General features: G+C 40.5%; 1 protein-coding gene and 1 pseudogene across 1 annotated transcript; both read right to left on the reverse strand.

Moving 5' to 3' along the window:
- Positions 1-3,819: 3,819 nt before the first annotated feature.
- Positions 3,820-5,598, reverse strand: LOC120434437 (5-beta-cholestane-3-alpha,7-alpha-diol 12-alpha-hydroxylase-like). Its single transcript, XM_039602532.1, has one exon. The coding sequence runs from the start codon at positions 5,579-5,581 to the stop codon at positions 4,016-4,018; it is 1,566 nt and encodes a 521-aa protein (XP_039458466.1). The 5' UTR covers positions 5,582-5,598; the 3' UTR covers positions 3,820-4,015.
- Positions 5,599-12,510: 6,912 nt separating this feature from the next.
- Positions 12,511-15,538, reverse strand: LOC120434436 (annotated as a pseudogene).
- Positions 15,539-18,605: the final 3,067 nt, after the last annotated feature.

Raw genomic sequence — 18,605 nt, forward strand, 5'->3', positions numbered from 1 at the left:
GTTGGGATATAGAGCACACCTATACTAACACCTAAAAACCCTGTATACAACAGCTAAAGCTACACAATTGAGAAGCTGAATTAAATATATGGTCACTGCTAAGCTGATGAGCAGGTTACACATTTTTTAGAGCAGGAGCTGCATAAGAACACATCAGAGGGAGGGAAACAGCTATTAAAGCTCAAACATGAAGCTGTCTGTGGGCTCAGTTTTTTTCCCTCACGCTTCTGATTTGTTTTTGGCAGCAGCCTTTTTGCATCCTGACTTATGTGTGTAAAGCGTTTAAGCCATCAATAAGTTGTTTTTGTTTTGTTTTGTTTTTTGTTTTGTTGGTTTGAAAAATGAATAAATCTGTGATCATACTTGTGGATCATAGTGGCACATAATGATTAGGCATATGATTTACTAATGCAGATGTAATAACTTTATTCTAAAATTCAAGGAGAACAAACAAGAACAACATCTTCAGTTGTGTCTTGTTGTTGTTCTCTGTGCAGTGTGCTGAGTTTTGTTTTTGTTTCTTTTGTTTTTGAACTGTTGCTTGAGTGATGAGTGCTGTAACTTCTGAAGTGGCTCTCACCATGTGTCCTTGATGATGATAAGTTCAGAGCCAGCTGAGAGCTGGGTTGTCTGTTTTGTTTTAGGTGACAAGCCAGAAAAGTTAAAACTTAGTTTCTTGTTTAAAAAAAAAAAAAAAAAAGGGGGGAAAGGGAGGTTTTGTGTTTCTCAACCAAGAACAACTACAATTTCATTTTCTGTTTTTGAGAAAGGAGAATTTATAATAATAATAATAATAATGATAATAATAATAATAATAATAATAACAATAATAATAATAATAAAACAAAGAGTGATGTTTTGTTTAAGTGGTGAAGACAGCTAATACTGCAATATACCGTCTAGTGCATGATCCGTGAGCAATAAATGAAATCATCTTATTTATCTTTAAATAAACTCCAATTATGGAGACCTGAAGTCACATGCTTAGGGCACACCCTCTCAGGTGAAGGCAGAAAGCTACTAAACAAAGAAAAGAAGCTATACAAAATGCGCCACAGCCACAAACTAAGCATTCATATTCTTTTCTAACTCTTAGTGAGCCAGAGTTATGACCTTGGCTCCCTGTTTTCTGCTTCCACCAAAGGTGGGGTGACGCTCCGTGGCATGTGCTCTGTTCTCTTTACTATCACAAAGAAAAAAAAAAAAGAGAGAGGCCCCTACTCTCTGAATACAATATTCTTTTCATAACTCGGCAGTATGAAATGTCATGAAACAGTGTAACTCACTCACAATAAATCAGCAGCATAGGATAATACAAACCTATCTAATAAATCTAATGATTTTCACATTCTTTTAACTCAGAAGTATGATGTGGCCTACAGCAGTATCATGATTCACTCATTTTGATTATAGGTATAATGTAATATATAACAGCATAATAATCTCACAACTGCTACAAGCACATTTGCCTTTCTTAACACACGCGAGAGAAAGGCAACTGTTGAGAAAATGCTCTTTTGGGTGAGACAGTCCCAGAGGCCTTGCATGCAAGCTACTAACACACATACATGCAATGAAGAACAGCTTACACTACAGCACACACTATACATGTGCCTATATCTCTCATTAGTGTTAAAACAGGGAAAACTTAATAGTTTTGTTATCAAATGCTGAATTTATCCACTGCTGACATTTAACTCTCCAGCTTGCAGGACAATAGGTGAAACGTTTGTGAAAATAGAAAAGAAAAAGAAAAATCAAATAAAAGAGAGAGTCTGGTATGACCAAGTAGTAATCAGACAAATTTAGTTGGTAATACAACAAATTGTGAGATGTTTTCTGCTGATTGAACAACACAAGTGATTACTGACGATGTTCTTAAGAATTTAAATATCTACCTGTGTTGTCCTGTCAACTTGGTGGGTTATGAGTTGATTATATTGTGAGGAAAAAAAAAAAAGGGGAGAGAAGGCTGACACAGGGCCTGGCCCGGTGTTTCTCCCTCTCTGAATAACACAGCCAATACAACATCATTTTCCTGTTCGTCTGTTTTTGTTTTGTTTTTGTTTTCTCTTTATGTTTAATTACAGGCTGCTTTGCCGGTCCTGAAAGCTGAAGCTGACCTGGACTCCTGCTCTCCCTCTACCATCTTTGACGTGACCCTGACCAAATGCTGCAGCAGCTAGACCCATAACAACAATCTGAAAATGTCAACAGTGCTACAGGAAAGCGATCTCATGCAGCAGAGATGGAGAGCGTTAAATCCTAGGCCCGTTTCACTACACGGGGAAATTTCCAGACAGCTTCAGCTGACAGAGCTGTGACGAGACGCCCATTAAGCCCGAATGAAAAGTAAGGCCGAGCAAAAGAATGCTGACCTTGATAACTCTGCAATAACACTGTGCAGGACAGTGATGGACCAACACGGATGATCGGGCAGCAGAAGAAAAGGCGTGCCAGAGACAGGAGGAGCAACTGAGGTCAAAAGGCACCTCAGAATGGACAAAACACAGAAGAAGATGCAGGTTTCACCTGCGGTGAGCATGGACACTGGAGAAAGGACTGCCCCAATTGGGGCCAGGACCAGGACAGACTGAACTTTGAGCAGCAGCAGCAATGGTCGCAACCGGACTGAAAAGGAGGAGGGCAGGACTCCAGGGCACGCTTCAGGCCATGGTTTACCCAAAACACCAGAACAGGAAAGTGATAAACACACCAACATACACATCTACACACACACCAGACAATGTACACTCATCAAACATGACTGATGCCCTGAACACCTTGAGACAGATCAAGCAGGCCCAAAATCAGGACTATGTAAGTAATACAAGTGACTGGTTTTCTTGGCTTTACACTGGCTCCTGGCTACAGCTGCTAAAAAGACTACTACTGCCTTTTCACTGTGCAATACGTTTTGTTAAAAACCAACGGTGCAATAGACTTCAATATTTGAAATACTTGAAATACTTGCAAATCCTTTGTATTCTTATTCTTATTTATTCTATTTATCCTTTTTTTTTATTCTTACTTTTATTTTGTGTTTTTGTAACATGTATCCTGCCATGTCTAAAACTCATGATTAACCGTATAATTGTTTCCACTGTTGCTGCATACATAGCCGTGACAAATGATGATGATGATGACCCCGACCGGTTGGAACATGAAGACTTTGTGTGATTAATGATGGTGTGATAGAAACTGTGCAACAAGATGTTACATACTGATATCTCACTTGAAAGTTATACTGACAACAGGAGGGAATGTCAATGGAAAATTGTACTTAGTAGTCAGTATAAGCTTTTAATGATATAAGTTTGCATATGATAGAATACTGTATGTTGACCTCTGATGACTTAGACTGTTGTCCACTACAAGACTGTTTTATAAATTCTTTCTCACAGCGATAATAGCTGAACAAGCAGGAAGAGGAGAGCTGGACACTTTTATCTGCGCTCTCTAACAAGAAGAAGGGCCGCGTCCTTCTGAATCTCACAACACACACGCATACATCTGAACCACTCTTATCTTCACCCCCACGCACTAACATTCCTCTGCCTATGAATAGACGTATTCACTGTTGTATTACTTTTTGTATATAAATAAAGACAAGTGCAAGAACAGAGCGCGCATCACAGGGCCCCCACTCTGGTGTGAGCGTTCTGTGATCGCCCTTGTATACAAGTAAATGCTGCAGCGTCTGTGTGTGTTTCTACCCTTAGACTCTTAGCTGAAGAAGTGTCTTTAGAATAAATCTCTTGACAGTCTCCATGGTAGTGGTAATGAAGTAAGTCAAAGAAAAACAAACTATCTAGGGACTGTGGTCATAGTGAGTAAATCAGTTTTAATTGAATTGAATTGCCCCATGCTTCAATTTATAAGGGTTCAGGTAAAAACAGTCAATTAACTAATTATACAAAAAATGAGCTTTCACAATAATACAATGATTCAATTATAACTGATAGAAAATAATCACAATTTTTCTCAGTGACAATCATGTTTTTCTCTGACTGGCTTAATATCTGAGTTTGTATCTGAACTGGACATCTCTGACAGGTTGCATCGTTCCAAAGCCGTATCGACTGAGGTCAATTTCAGGAATCTTCTCATCAGGATTCTTCAGCTCAAGTTCAAAATAGACCAACATGAGGAAAACAAACTGTTTCAGCTCATTGGTGGCAAAGAAACGCCCAGGGCACATGGAGACCCCGGATCCCCAGGGCATGGTGTAATATTTTACCTTCTTTCCTGCTTTGTAAAAATCAGTTTTCTTGGTCCCGTCTGGATTCAGGAAGCGGTCATATTTGAATGAGTGCGGCTCAGGATGGATCTCTGGGTCATGTTGGACAGAACTGAAAGGAAAGATTGCAATTCTGTCACCCTTGCGAAGTAAATATTCACGCCCATCAGCCATCTTGAAGGTCATGTCCTTTATCACTGCCCGGGTGAGGAGGGGTGCAGCAGTGAGTCGGAGGTTCTCTTCGACAGCACTGTCCAGGATCGGTGTTTTCAACAGCATTTCAGGGGTCAAGTTGACCATAGGACCACCAGGCCGGACCTCCTGTCCAGATTCTTTCAGAACTTTATCCACCTCTTCCTTCACTGCTTTCATGGCTTCTGGGTGTTTCATGAGGAAGAGGAGCAGCCAGAATGAAGAAGGCCCTGTGTTGCCCTGAGAGGCCGAAAGAAGCATAAACATGTTCCTGTTTATCATTGACATATCGATACCCATCTCCTCTTTACCCTGCTGTATGTCCCACACCCAGCCACTGATATTGTCCTTGGTTTTCATTTTCAGGATTGACAGAACATCCCAGAAGTATGTCTTCAACCTCTCTGCAGCCAACTTTTCCATCGGTGGGAGGACCCCATACGCCAGTCTGGGGAAGAGCTGGTCATATTTACGAAACTCATGAAACAAAGCTTCTGATTCAGCTCTGTCTTTCTCTTTGGCTTTCTCCTCACTTTGTTCAGACTTGGGTGGCACATTGCCAAACAAGGCCAAATATCCAGCTCTGAAAACAACATTGTAGCTGTACCTGAACAGTCCATCTTCTTTCCAGGTCCTGTCCTCTGCAGCTGATCCAATGTTGTGCAACATCATGTTTTGTAAATTACTCATAAAAGACTGGGTCAGTTCTTGCAGACCTTCCCCCTTCAGATGCTTGTTGTTGGACATTTCATGAATCCTACGCTCCCCTTCAACAGCTTTATATCCAAACACTCTGTGCACCAGATGCAGAGCAACCTTTCGAGCGTCCAGTTTGTCCCGACTCTCCTTAACGAATCCCCCAAATGAAAAAGGGTCCTGGAGAAATGTAATATAAAACCCTCCCAGCTGTACTGTAAATATATCACCGTGCTTCTTCTCCATTCTCTCTAGGAACTTCAAGGTGTTCCTGCGAAACTCTAAGACATGACCCAACCAAGGAATGAGCCCTTTATCAAGGGGGGGTTCTCCTGGTCGCCGCTGTCTGAACACTCTGAGAAGGTACAGCCCTCCGACCAGACAAGCAAGGAAGCCAAGAAGGATCGGCAGCAGCAGCTCCATGACTGATTCAGTTAACCAGCACAGATTCATCTGAAGGAAAGCTTCAGGTCTGCTATAATGAGCAGACCTTTGCTCCTCCCACAGGAGGACTATTGTTCACTAAATAGTCCAGAAAAAAACTCTGTCCTCAAGTAAACAGTGTTAAAACCTGTTTACTTCTTAGTTATAATTTACTAGAACATGTGATGGTTATGTCAACTTGTCACGCCTTCGGTGGCAGACGCGTGGAGTGGAGAGAGCGTGGAACCAAATGCAGACAGTGATGACAGACTGAAGCTCAGAGTGTATTTTTATTGGCAACAAGAATAGAATACAAACAAAAGCAGAAAGCGATGAAGGACACCAGCAGTTCACTGAGTACTGCTGGTGTCCTTCTACAGAACCACCATCGAGTGTGTACTAATCTATTGCATATGCATCTGGTACACTAGCTGCACAATTGCTCAGAGGAAAGCACTCATTAAAGTGGTCATTAACACTGCTCAAAGGATCACTGGCTGCCCTCTCCCTACGCTGGAAGAGCTACACAATACCCGTTGTCTTAGCTCAAAACATTATAAAAGATACCTCACACCCCCGTCACTCCCTGTTTGAACTGTTGCCTTCGGGCAGACGGTACAGAGCAATCAGTGTAATGACAAATAGACTCAAACACAGCTTTTACCCAACCGCAATGACATATCTGAATGCTGCTACTAAAAGTATGTCCATCACGCCACTTTTGAAATAATCTATGCACTGACTGAAGCATGTGTGGGAATGTATGTGAATGTTTGCTCATACTATTCTTATTAGCACTTTAAGTATTGTTACAGGTTCAAAGTATTGGAGATGGATACAAGAGGAAAACCAAAATAACAACACTGGTCCGGCCGGGTCAAGTCAAACGATGTGTGGGAGATGAACACTGCACACAGACAGCATAAGATCTCACAATGGTGGAGCATTGCTCAAACTCTTATAGCCTCTAGTGGCCCCCACCTAGTCATAAAAGCCTAAACATTCACATTCTTTCTCTCACACGGCGCCTAAGCTATGACCTTGGCTCCCTGTTTATCTGTTCCTGCTGAGATGGGGCAGAAAACAACTCTAGTATATTCTGCTCTCTTCTAATCAGACAAATAAGATCATGACTCTCTGAAAACAGTATTTCTTATAACTCAGCCGTATAATGCATCATAAAACAATATCATTCATTCGCAATAAATCAGCAGTCTAATGTAATGCAAATCAGTTTAACAAATGTAATAGTTATCACCTTCTTCTAATTCAGGAGAATAATGCAAACTAAAACTACATAATATTTCACAATCTTTAATTAGGGGTATAACATGGCATAAGATAATATTATAATCCCACATTCCCCCTTTTGATCTCTTTTTCAAAAAGAGATCACTTACACCCTGCAATCCAGTGTTGCAGGTCCATTTCTTCTTCTTAGTCCTAAGGCCCTCTGTCCCCCTTTAACGGGTGGACCAGATGTGGGATAATCTCTGTGTTTGGGCAGTTCAGATGCAAGAAAAACTATGATTACAACAACAACAGTAGTTACAGATGATTCCCCTCAATCCCCAGTTCTCCCACAGCTTTATTTTGGTGCTCCAGTTTCCCACCCCCATCTTGGTGCCACCTTATACCCTCAAATGTACTCAGACTAGAACCTCTGTCCGAGGAGCTTTTAACCTTTATTTTATTGCTGCAGCTACCAGTGTCTTCCAGTCGGGTGATTCTCTGCTCTTCTTTCTTCAACCTCAGGGGTTAGACCACCCTTCAGTCGTTGCACAGATCAGGGGATTATTCTGCACCGTTTTCAAACGATGATCTGTGTATTCTGGGGTCACAGCTGTGTCCCCCAGAGAAAGGAACAGGAACGTGTCCCCCTTTTTACCAAGAGACTCTTGAACCTCGTTGGTCTGGTGTTCCTGGATTTTCGCCAACCCCTTCATGGTTATTGCTGTGTTTATGGGATCCATCCTCTCCAGGTCACTAGTTGGAGCCCAAACGCCATGACACTTGAACCCAGTTGGTGTCTTGGCAATCTCTGTGTCTGTCTCTGCTGTGAAGGATCCTCATATCTCTGTGACCTCGTCTGGTGTCCGTTCCTTTCTCTGTAAGAGACAGAAAACCAAAACACCTCTCTTCCTAGCTCTTATAATCTAATGTTGTTATCCATTGTTCCTCTAGTGATTCAAAATCGGTTTAGCACATCATGTTCAGGACTTCCTGACCAGTGACTTATTCTAATCATAATTTACTAATAATAAACCAAAATAACAACACTGGAGCGGCCGGGTCAAGTCAAACGATGATTTTAATGAACACACGTATGGGAGATGAACACTGCACACAGACAGCATAAGATCTCACAATGGTGGAGCATTGCTCAAACTCTTATAGCCTCTAGTGGCCCCCACCTAGTCATAAAAGCCTAAACATTCACATTCTTTCTCTCACACGGCGCCTAAGCTATGACCTTGGCTCCCTGTTTATCTGTTCCTGCTGAGATGGGGCAGAAAACAACTCCAGTATATTCTGCTCTCTTCTAATCAGACAAATAAGATCATGACTCTCTGAAAACAGTATTTCTTATAACTCAGCTGTATAATGCATCATAAAACAATATCATTCATTCGCAATAAATCAGCAGTCTAATGTAATGCAAATCAGTTTAACAAATGTAATAGTTATCACCTTCTTCTAATTCAGGAGAGTAATGCAAACTAAAACTACATAATATTTCACAATCTTTACTTAGGGGTATAACATGGCATAAGATAATATTATAATACCACTGTATATTATTTATTGATTTTATTCAATTTTATTGTTTTATTGATATTTTTATATTAATAAATACATTCTGATTCTTCTGATTCTGATTCTCAGAAATAAACTAAAAAATAACTAAACTGGGAACAACTACAAAATAAGTATAAAAACACCTGAGCCCCTGAGATGTGGAACATGAAACATGGGACCCTGGAACCTGGAAAATGCAGTCAGTGAAACACAGACGATCTGGCAACAAACAGAGGAAGACATAGGGCTTAAATTCACAGAGGGACAACAAGGGAATGAGACACAGGAGGAAAGCACAGCTGGGAGGAATCCCACACAATGAGACTGGGGTAAGCAAAACCGTTAACACTAACATAACACACAAGACTGTCAAAGTAAAACAGGAAAGATGAGACAGGCACAGAGAGACGGTCTTGACACTGAGACAATGAGAAGTATAGACATGAAAACACATCTTCACTAGATGTGACACAAGGAACACAGGGCAAAACACAGAGACAGAAACCAAGAGACTAGAAACTAAAAATAACAATGAAATCAAAGACTAAATAATTCAAAACACAAAACACTGGGTCACAGACCCAGGACCATGACAGGTCTAGTGTCAACAACATGCAGTGCCATTGACCCCTCAAAACTTGTTTTCTTCTTACTTATAATTAATTAGCGTCTTATTTGTTGCCAGTGTCCACTCATTCCTTCTCAGTCTCTTCATACTTGCTGTCATAGAGCTGTTAACATAAACATAATATCACTGTAGGCTACAGCATGTTCTTCCCATTGCAAGACAATGGGAAGAACAAGACACAATCCAATTGCAAATAGTCTTTATGATTCTGTTTAATCAAACCCAATAACTTGTGTCAAACAGTGAACATAAAGAGGAGGTATCTTTCAAAGAATGAAAAAGCAAAGAAGAGCCTCTTCTGGCTCTTGGAGGAGGGGACGCATCTTTCACCCTCTCCTTCCCTTATCTTCCTGCTGCTGCTTCTATGTCCTTGTCTGGTCTTGTCTGACTCTAACCCTGAGAGAGCCTCTCATTCTCGCTCTTGTTCTCTAAAACTAAAGAAGAACTATGGATTTGATCAACTGGTCCCTTAATGCAATTGACACTCTATTCTCGATGAGAAGCCTGGGTTTGGGAGAGCCTGAGTGTCCTGGAGGACGTTCCTGCTGGATACACGATGGACGGGTGGCCTGGTCGTGTGCCTGGCGGGACTGTCTATCGAGGACATTGAAGACATCTACCTATTCGAACCATGATAACAGGGTTCTTGCTGTTTGGAGCTGGCTTGGCCCTGGCTTATATGAAATTGAAGAAAGCAGTGACTGCTGTTCAAAACCCCACAAGGCCAGCCACTATGATCGAAAATGTGGGAAGAGCGGTGAGTGCTCAGACTGTTCTTACTGAACAATATATGGGAAAGATCTTGGAGGAGCTCACGGCTCTTAAAAAAGAGATACACCTGGAGACCAGTGATGGACATTAGAACGACTGAAAAATGGATGCAGTTCGTTCGCCCTAAACCAGTTACCTCCATCTCTAATGGGGCTATACCCCCACCATGGGGTATAGCCTGTGTTCTACCTCCGTAGAATACAGGAGAAACTGGGAAAGCTGGTTTGAATTAGAGACCATAGTTGGAGAAATTCACACCTTTAATTAGTTTTGTAATCTGGCCTGGCTGGTTCTGTGTTTTTTAAAATAATCTAGTTTTATTTCTATGGAGGACCCATTTTAATCAGGGCTTATGTTGAGTTTTTAACAAAGCCTGGACACTAACAGTAGGAACCTGTATGCTATGGAAGTCTGAGGAAAAAAACCTCCTGTGCACTTAGGTGATGGACAACGTCCTAATTGCAAAACCATGAAAGCACCTACTGTAAGAGAACTAAACTGGTGCCTCAATTTTGATTTGATTTTAATCTCAGAATTCTAAAAAAAAAAAGGCATGACCGAATGAGTCGATATTTTATATTTTTATTCAGCTATCCTAAACTCTTCTGCAAAAAAAATAGCCCATTTGGCAGGCCTAGTGTCAAAACCTGTTTTCTTCCTAGTAATAATTTACTAGAACAATGTGTGACATGGATGTCCCTAACCAATTCTGGTGAAAATAAACCAGAATGACGCGTCTAGTGTCAACAACATGCATGCCATTGACCCCTCAAAACTTTTTTTTTTCTTACTTATAATTAACTAGAGTGATATTTGTTGCCAGTGTCCACTCATTGCTCCTCAGTCTCTTCATACCTGCTGTCATAGAGCTGTTAACATAAACATAATATCACTGCAGGCTACAGCATGTTCTTCTGGAGTTCGAAGAGGGGAATCTCTAGGACAATTGGAAAATCATGTCCTCAATTGATAAAAAGTGCATTATTTGCGCTGTGACCAATGTCTTGACGAGCAGTCAGGCTTGCAGGACTGTGGCCTCCATTTCTACCTGTTTGTGTTTCTAAAATATAACATGTTTATAACATATAATATTTCTGTTCATACCTAAAGCTTGTGACAACAAATGTAGGTTATATGCTATGGAGCAAAAGCCATTCAACATTTCATCCAGTGAATTTTATTGTTGAAATAGTGGCTTCTTAATTTAGCAGTTTTAAAATCACATGCACAGACTACATTCTCATATGTTCTTGATTATGACGACATTATCTGCATGCAAGATGATTCTGTTACACTTTGTCAAGATTATGTGTCAGCTTTTTACTTTTCAATTCAAATGTTTTGTCCTGTAGACATCACTGTGTACTTTATAATCTGGTTTCTTGCCCCCCCATTTAGCCTAAAGTATATTTTTATGTATAAAAATATACTTTAAACTACTGGGTGATCTCTTTTCTTGCCTATATAAACTCTGTGTAAAACTGAATGCTTTTGTGTCCCTGGGAGAGTTCAAAGCTCTTACAGAGTAAGACTGCAACTGCTATTCAAAAGCTGGACTTTGTGATGTCTTTGTGATTAAGTTACTTGGTTACTTGGCAGCTGTTACTTGGTTCTTCTGATTTGCTTTACTTGTTGTTTTATGTGTATATGTGTTGATACTGACCTTAGATTAAGAGATTTTAATCTCAGCAGACATTTTGTTTGAAGTTAAGATGAAATAGATAAATAAAAAACAATGTGAAATAGGTCCGTGAAGGTTCTCGGTCATCCAGGTCATTGTAGTCCAGACGCTTTTCTTTCCAAGCTCCTTAGACTACAATGTGAAATAGGTGTAAAAACAATAGCAGTGAGACCCAATGAGAAGGACTAACATGAATCGGGAACTGTGCTCCTGATGTGAGAACTGCATCAGAAATCTGAACCTTTGCTTTGATAATTATGACCACCTTTAGGTGAGTATTTTTCCCTAAAGTTGAAATAGATGTAAAGACCAACCCAGAGCATATGGCACACAGATCTCTGATGTGTGTGTGCTTGTAAAACATAGTGCGAGAGTGAAGTTAAACTCTCCTTTCTTCAAACTATTGAGGCACTTTTGAGTTTCTAAATGAGACTTGTGTTTACAATGGCAATGTGAATTTAATTTATGTAGCACATTTCATTCCAAGTAAGCTCAATGTGCTTAACATATAAGATTAAATCATTAAAAAAATCTATGTAGATCTACTATGCCTTAAGACAATGAAACAACTAAGTGAGTTTTAGGTAGAAAGAATTCCAAGTTAACAAGGTTTTAGATGTGAGATTTTAAACACATGGCTGTGTGTTATGTAACAATATAGTGGATATTTAGAGTAAAAAATCACTTCCTCTGTGTGTGTGTTGTTGTGCATTTGATCCCCTCACAGCTTTAATACATACCTGAAACATCCATGAATATGATTTTTACACCCAACATAGAGACCATGGATCCGTCTTTTTAGGAGATGTGTGAGCTCCAAAATCATAAACTCTGCTATTTCCATAATTTTGACTTTATTAGAAATTTGCAGGATAATCCCAAATACTTGGAGGCATAGCTCAGACTTAGTGAACTGAATAAACATATAAATGAGATAGTATTATAGATCAAGTCTGCCCTCTGTAATTTTAGTCACACAAGCACAGGCATGTGACACATGCAATAATTAACAGGATGAATATATCTTTGTGTGTGTGTTTTTGAAGTGTCTTATGATTCAGAAATAACACACAGAGGAGATTAAGATCAATAAATCAGATGATTTATTAAATCAACTCAACATAAAAGCAAATCAAAAAGGTTTAAAAAACAAACAAATCAAATGTGACATGATATTTGAAATCTTTGTATACAGCTTTCTATGTGTTGTCAATGCACACCCCAGTTTTAAGAGTCCTTGATTTAAGTTATAAGACATTTAGTCCATTTTCAACCAAAATCTTAAATCAATAAGATGACCTGAAAGAACTCAGTGGATATAAGCAAAGTTTTAATAGACTGTTAATATGACCCCACTCTACATACTTTCAGAAATCATAGAAAGTTTTTAAAGCTATCATGTTTACAAACAGACTGACGTGCATTCAAATGCTACCAAAAACATCGTCTCCATGGTAGTGGTAATGAAGTAAGTCAAAGAAAAACAAACTATCTAGGGACTGTGGTCATAGTGAGTAAATCGGTTTTAATTGAATTGAATTGCCCCATGCTTCAATTTATAAGGGTTCAGGTAAAAACAGTCAATTAACTAATTATACAAAAAATGAGCTTTCACAATAATACAATGATTCAATTATAACTGATAGGAAATAATCACAATTTTTCTCAGTGACAATCATGTTTTTCTCTGACTGGCTTAATATCTGAGTCTAAATCTGAACTGGACATCTCTGACAGGTTGCATCGTTCCAAAGCCGTATCGACTGAGGTCAATTTCAGGAATCTTCTCATCAGGATTCTTCAGCTCAAGTTCAAAATAGACCAACATGAGGAAAACAAACTGTTTCAGCTCATTGGTGGCAAAGAAACGCCCAGGGCACATGGAGACCCCGGATCCCCAGGGCATGGTGTAATATTTTACCTTCTTTCCCGCTTTGTAAAAATCAGTTTTCTTGGTCCCGTCTGGATTCAGGAAGCGGTCATATTTGAATGAGTGTGGCTCAGGATGGATCTCTGGGTCATGTTGGACAGAACTGAAAGGAAAGATTGCAATTCTGTCACCCTTGCGAAGTAAATATTCACGCCCATCAGCCATCTTGAAGGTCATTTCCTTTATCACTGCCGGGTGAGAGGGGTGCAGCAGTGAGTCGGAGGTTCTCTTCGACAGCACTGTCCAGGATCGGTGTTTTCAACAGCATTTCACGGGTCAGGTTGACCATAGGACCACCAGGCCGGACCTCCTGTCCAGATTCTTTCAGAACTTTATCCACCTCTTCCTTCACTGCTTTCATGGCTTCTGGGTGTTTCATGAGGAAGAGGAGCAGCCAGAATGAAGAAGGCCCTGTGTTGCCCTGAGAGGCCGAAAGAAGCATAAACATGTTCCTGTTTATCATTGACACATCCATTCCCATCTCCTCTTTACCCTGCTGTATGTCCCACACCCAGCCACTGATATTGTCCTTGGTTTTCATTTTCAGGATTGACAGAGCATCGCAGAAGTATGTCTTCAACCTCTCTGCAGCCAACTTTTCCATCGGTGGGAGGACCCCATCGCCAGTCTGGGAAGAGCTGGTCATATTTACGAAACTCATGAAACAAAGCTTCTGATTCAGCTCTGTCTTTCTCTTTGGCTTTCTCCTCACTTTGTTCAGACTTGGGTGGCACATTGCCAAACAAGGCCAAATATCCAGCTCTGAAAACAACATTGTAGCTGTACCTGAACAGTCCATCTTCTTTCCAGGTCCTGTCCTCTGCAGCTGATCCAATGTTGTGCAACATCATGTTTTGTAAATTACTCATAAAAGACTGGGTCAGTTCTTGCAGACCTTCCCCTTCAGATGCTTGTTGTTGGACATTTCATGAATCCTCGCTCCCCTTCAACAGCTTTATATCCAAACACTCTGTGCACCAGATGCAGAGCAACCTTTCGAAAGTCCAGTTTGTCCCGACTCTCCTTAACGAATCCCCCAAATGAAAAAGGGTCCTGGAGAAATGTAATATAAAACCCTCCCAGCTGTACTGTAAATATATCACCGTGCTTCTTCTCCATTCTCTCTAGGAACTTCAAGGTGTTCCTGCGAAACTCTAAGACATGACCCAACCAAGGAATGAGCCCTTTATCAAGGGGGGGTTCTCCTGGTCGCCGCTGTCTGAACACTCCGAGAAGGTACAGCCCTCCGACCAGACAAGCAAGGAAGCCAAGAAGGATTGGCAGCAGCAGCTCCATGACTGATTCAGTTAACCAGCACAGATTCATCTGAAGGAAAGTTTCAGGTCTGCTATAATGAGCAGACCTTTGCTCCTCCCACAGGAGGACAATTGTTCACTAAATAGTCCAGAAAAAAACTCTGTCCTCAAGTAAACAGTGTTAAAACCTGTTTACTTCTTAGTTATAATTTACTAGAACATGTGATGGTTATGTCAACTTGTCACGCCTTCGGTGGCAGACGCGTGGAGTGGAGAGAGCGTGGAACCAAATGCAGACAGTGATGACAGACTGAAGCTCAGAGTGTATTTTTATTGGCAACAAGAATAGAATACAAACAAAAGCAGAAAGCGATGAAGGACACCAGCAGTTCACTGAGTACTGCTGGTGTCCTTCTACAGAACCACCATCGAGTGTGTACTAATCTATTGCATATGCATCTGGTACACTAGCTGCACAATTGCTCAGAGGAAAGCACTCATTAAAGTGGTCATTAACACTGCTCAAAGGATCACTGGCTGCCCTCTCCCTACGCTGGAAGAGCTACACAATACCCGTTGTCTTAGCTCAAAACATTATAAAAGATACCTCACACCCCCGTCACTCCCTGTTTGAACTGTTGCCTTCGGGCAGACGGTACAGAGCAATCAGTGTAATGACAAATAGACTCAAACACAGCTTTTACCCAACCGCAATGACATATCTGAATGCTGCTACTAAAAGTATGTCCATCACGCCACTTTTGAAATAATCTATGCACTGACTGAAGCATGTGTGGGAATGTATGTGAATGTTTGCTCATACTATTCTTATTAGCACTTTAAGTATTGTTACAGGTTCAAAGTATTGGAGATGGATACAAGAGGAAAACCAAAATAACAACACTGGTCCGGCCGGGTCAAGTCAAACGATGTGTGGGAGATGAACACACGTGTGGGAGATGAACACTGCACGCAGACAGCATAAGATCTCAAAATGGTGGAGCATTGCTCAAACTCTTATAGCCTCTAGTGGCCCCCACCTAGTCATAAAAGCCTAAACATTCACATTCTTTCTCTCACACGGCGCCTAAGCTATGACCTTGGCTCCCTGTTTATCTGTTCCTGCTGAGATGGGGCAGAAAACAACTCTAGTATATTCTGCTCTCTTCTAATCAGACAAATAAGATCATGACTCTCTGAAAACAGTATTTCTTATAACTCAGCCGTATAATGCATCATAAAACAATATCATTCATTCGCAATAAATCAGCAGTCTAATGTAATGCAAATCAGTTTAACAAATGTAATAGTTATCACCTTCTTCTAATTCAGGAGAGTAATGCAAACTAAAACTACATAATATTTCACAATCTTTACTTAGGGGTATCACATGGCATAAGATAATATTATAATACCACTGTATATTATTTATTGATTTCATTCAATTTTATTGTTTTATTGATATTTTTATATTAATAAATACATTCTAATTCTTCTGATTCTGATTCTCAGAAATAAGCCAAAAAATAACTAAACTGGGAACAACTACAAAATAAGTATAAAAACACCTGAGCCCCTGAGATGTGGAACATGAAACATGGGACCCTGGAACCTGGAAAATGCAGTCAGTGAAACACAGACGATCTGGCAACAAACAGAGGAAGACATAGGGCTTAAATTCACAGAGGGACAACAAGGGAATGAGACACAGGAGGAAAGCACAGCTGGGAGGAATCCCACACAATGAGACTGGGGTAAGCAAAACCGTTAACACTAACATAACACACAAGACTGTCAAAGTAAAACAGGAAAGATGAGACAGGCACAGAGAGACGGTCTTGACACTGAGACAATGAGAAGTATAGACATGAAAACACATCTTCACTAAATGTGACACAAGGAACACAGGGCAAAACACAGAGACAGAAACCAAGAGACTAGAAACTAAAAATAACAATGAAATCAAAGACTAAATAATTCAAAACACAAAACACTGGGTCACAGACCCAGGACCATGACAGGTCTAGTGTCAACAACATGCAGTGCCATTGACCCCTCAAAACTTGTTTTCTTCTTACTTATAATTAATTAGCGTCTTATTTGTTGCCAGTGTCCACTCATTCCTTCTCAGTCTCTTCATACTTGCTGTCATAGAGCTGTTAACATAAACATAATATCACTGTAGGCTACAGCATGTTCTTCCCATTGCAAGACAATGGGAAGAACAAGACACAATCCAATTGCAAATAGTCTTTATGATTCTGTTTAATCAAACCCAATAACTTGTGTCAAACAGTGAACATAAAGAGGAGGTATCTTTCAAAGAATGAAAAAGCAAAGAAGAGCCTCTTCTGGCTCTTGGAGGAGGGGGACGCATCTTTCACCCTCTCCTTCCCTTATCTTCCCTGCTGCTGCTTCTATGTCCTTGTCTGGTCTTGTCTGACTCTAACCCTGAGAGAGCCTCTCATTCTCGCTCTTGTTCTCTAAAACTAAAGAAGAACTATGGATTTGATCAACTGGTCCCTTAATGCAATTGACACTCTATTCTCGATGAGAAGCCTGGGTTTGGGAGAGCCTGAGTGTCCTGGAGGGACGTTCCCTGCTGGATACACGATGGACGGGTGGCCTGGTCGTGTGCCTGGCGGGACTGTCTATCGAGGACATTGAAGACATCTACCTATTCGGAACCATGATAACAGGGTTCTTGCTGTTTGGAGCTGGCTTGGCCCTGGCTTATATGAAATTGAAGAAAGCAGTGACTGCTGTTCAAAACCCCACAAGGCCAGCCACTATGATCGAAAATGTGGGAAGAGCGGTGAGTGCTCAGACTGTTCTTACTGAACAATATATGGGAAAGATCTTGGAGGAGCTCACGGCTCTTAAAAGAGAGATACACCTGGAGACCAGTGATGGACATTAGAACGACTGAAAAATGGATGCAGTTCGTTCGCCCTAAACCAGTTACCTCCATCTCTAATGGGGCTATACCCCCCACCATGGGGTATAGCCTGTGTTCTACCTCCCGTAGAATACAGGAGAAACTGGGAAAGCTGGTTTGAATTAGAGACCATAGTTGGAGAAATTCACACCTTTAATTAGTTTTGGAATCTGGCCTGGCTGGTTCTGTGTTTTTTTAAAATAATCTAGTTTTATTTCTATGGAGGACCCATTTTAATCAGGGCTTATGTTGAGTTTTTAACAAAGCCTGGACACTAACAGTAGGAACCTGTATGCTATGGAAGTCTGAGGAGAAAAAAACCTCCTGTGCACTTAGGTGATGGACAACGTCCTAATTGCAAAACCATGAAAGCACCTACTGTAAGAGAACTAAACTGGTGCCTCAATTTTGATTTGATTTTAATCTCAGAATTCTAAAAAAAAAAAGGCATGACCCGAATGAGTCGATATTTTATATTTTTATTCAGCTATCCTAAACTCTTCTGCAAAAAAAATAGCCCATTTGGCAGGCCTAGTGTCAAAACCTGTTACTTCCTAGTAATAATTTACTAGAACAATGTGTGACATGGATGTCCCTAACCAATTCTGGTGAAAATAAACCAGAATGACGCATCTAGTGTCAAAAACATGCATGCCATTGACCCCTCAAAACTTGTTTTTTTTTCTTACTTATAATTAACTAGAGTGATATTTGTTGCCAGTGTCCACTCATTGCTCCTCAGTCTCTTCATACCTGCTGTCATAGAGCTGTTAACATAAACATAATATCACTGCAGGCTACAGCATGTTCTTCTGGAGTTCGAAAGAGGGGAATCTCTAGGACAATTGGAAAATCATGTCCTCAATTGATAAAAAAAGTGCATTATTTGCGCTGTGACCAATGTCTTGACGAGCAGTCAGGCTTGCAGGACTGTGGCCTCCATTTCTACCTGTTTGTGTTTCTAAAATATAACATGTTTATAACATATAATATTTCTGTTCATACCTAAAGCTTGTGACAACAAATGTAGGTTATATGCTATGGAGCAAAA

Source organism: Oreochromis aureus, linkage group 18, assembly GCF_013358895.1.
Source record: "Oreochromis aureus strain Israel breed Guangdong linkage group 18, ZZ_aureus, whole genome shotgun sequence".
Classification (NCBI taxonomy): domain Eukaryota; kingdom Metazoa; phylum Chordata; class Actinopteri; order Cichliformes; family Cichlidae; genus Oreochromis; species Oreochromis aureus.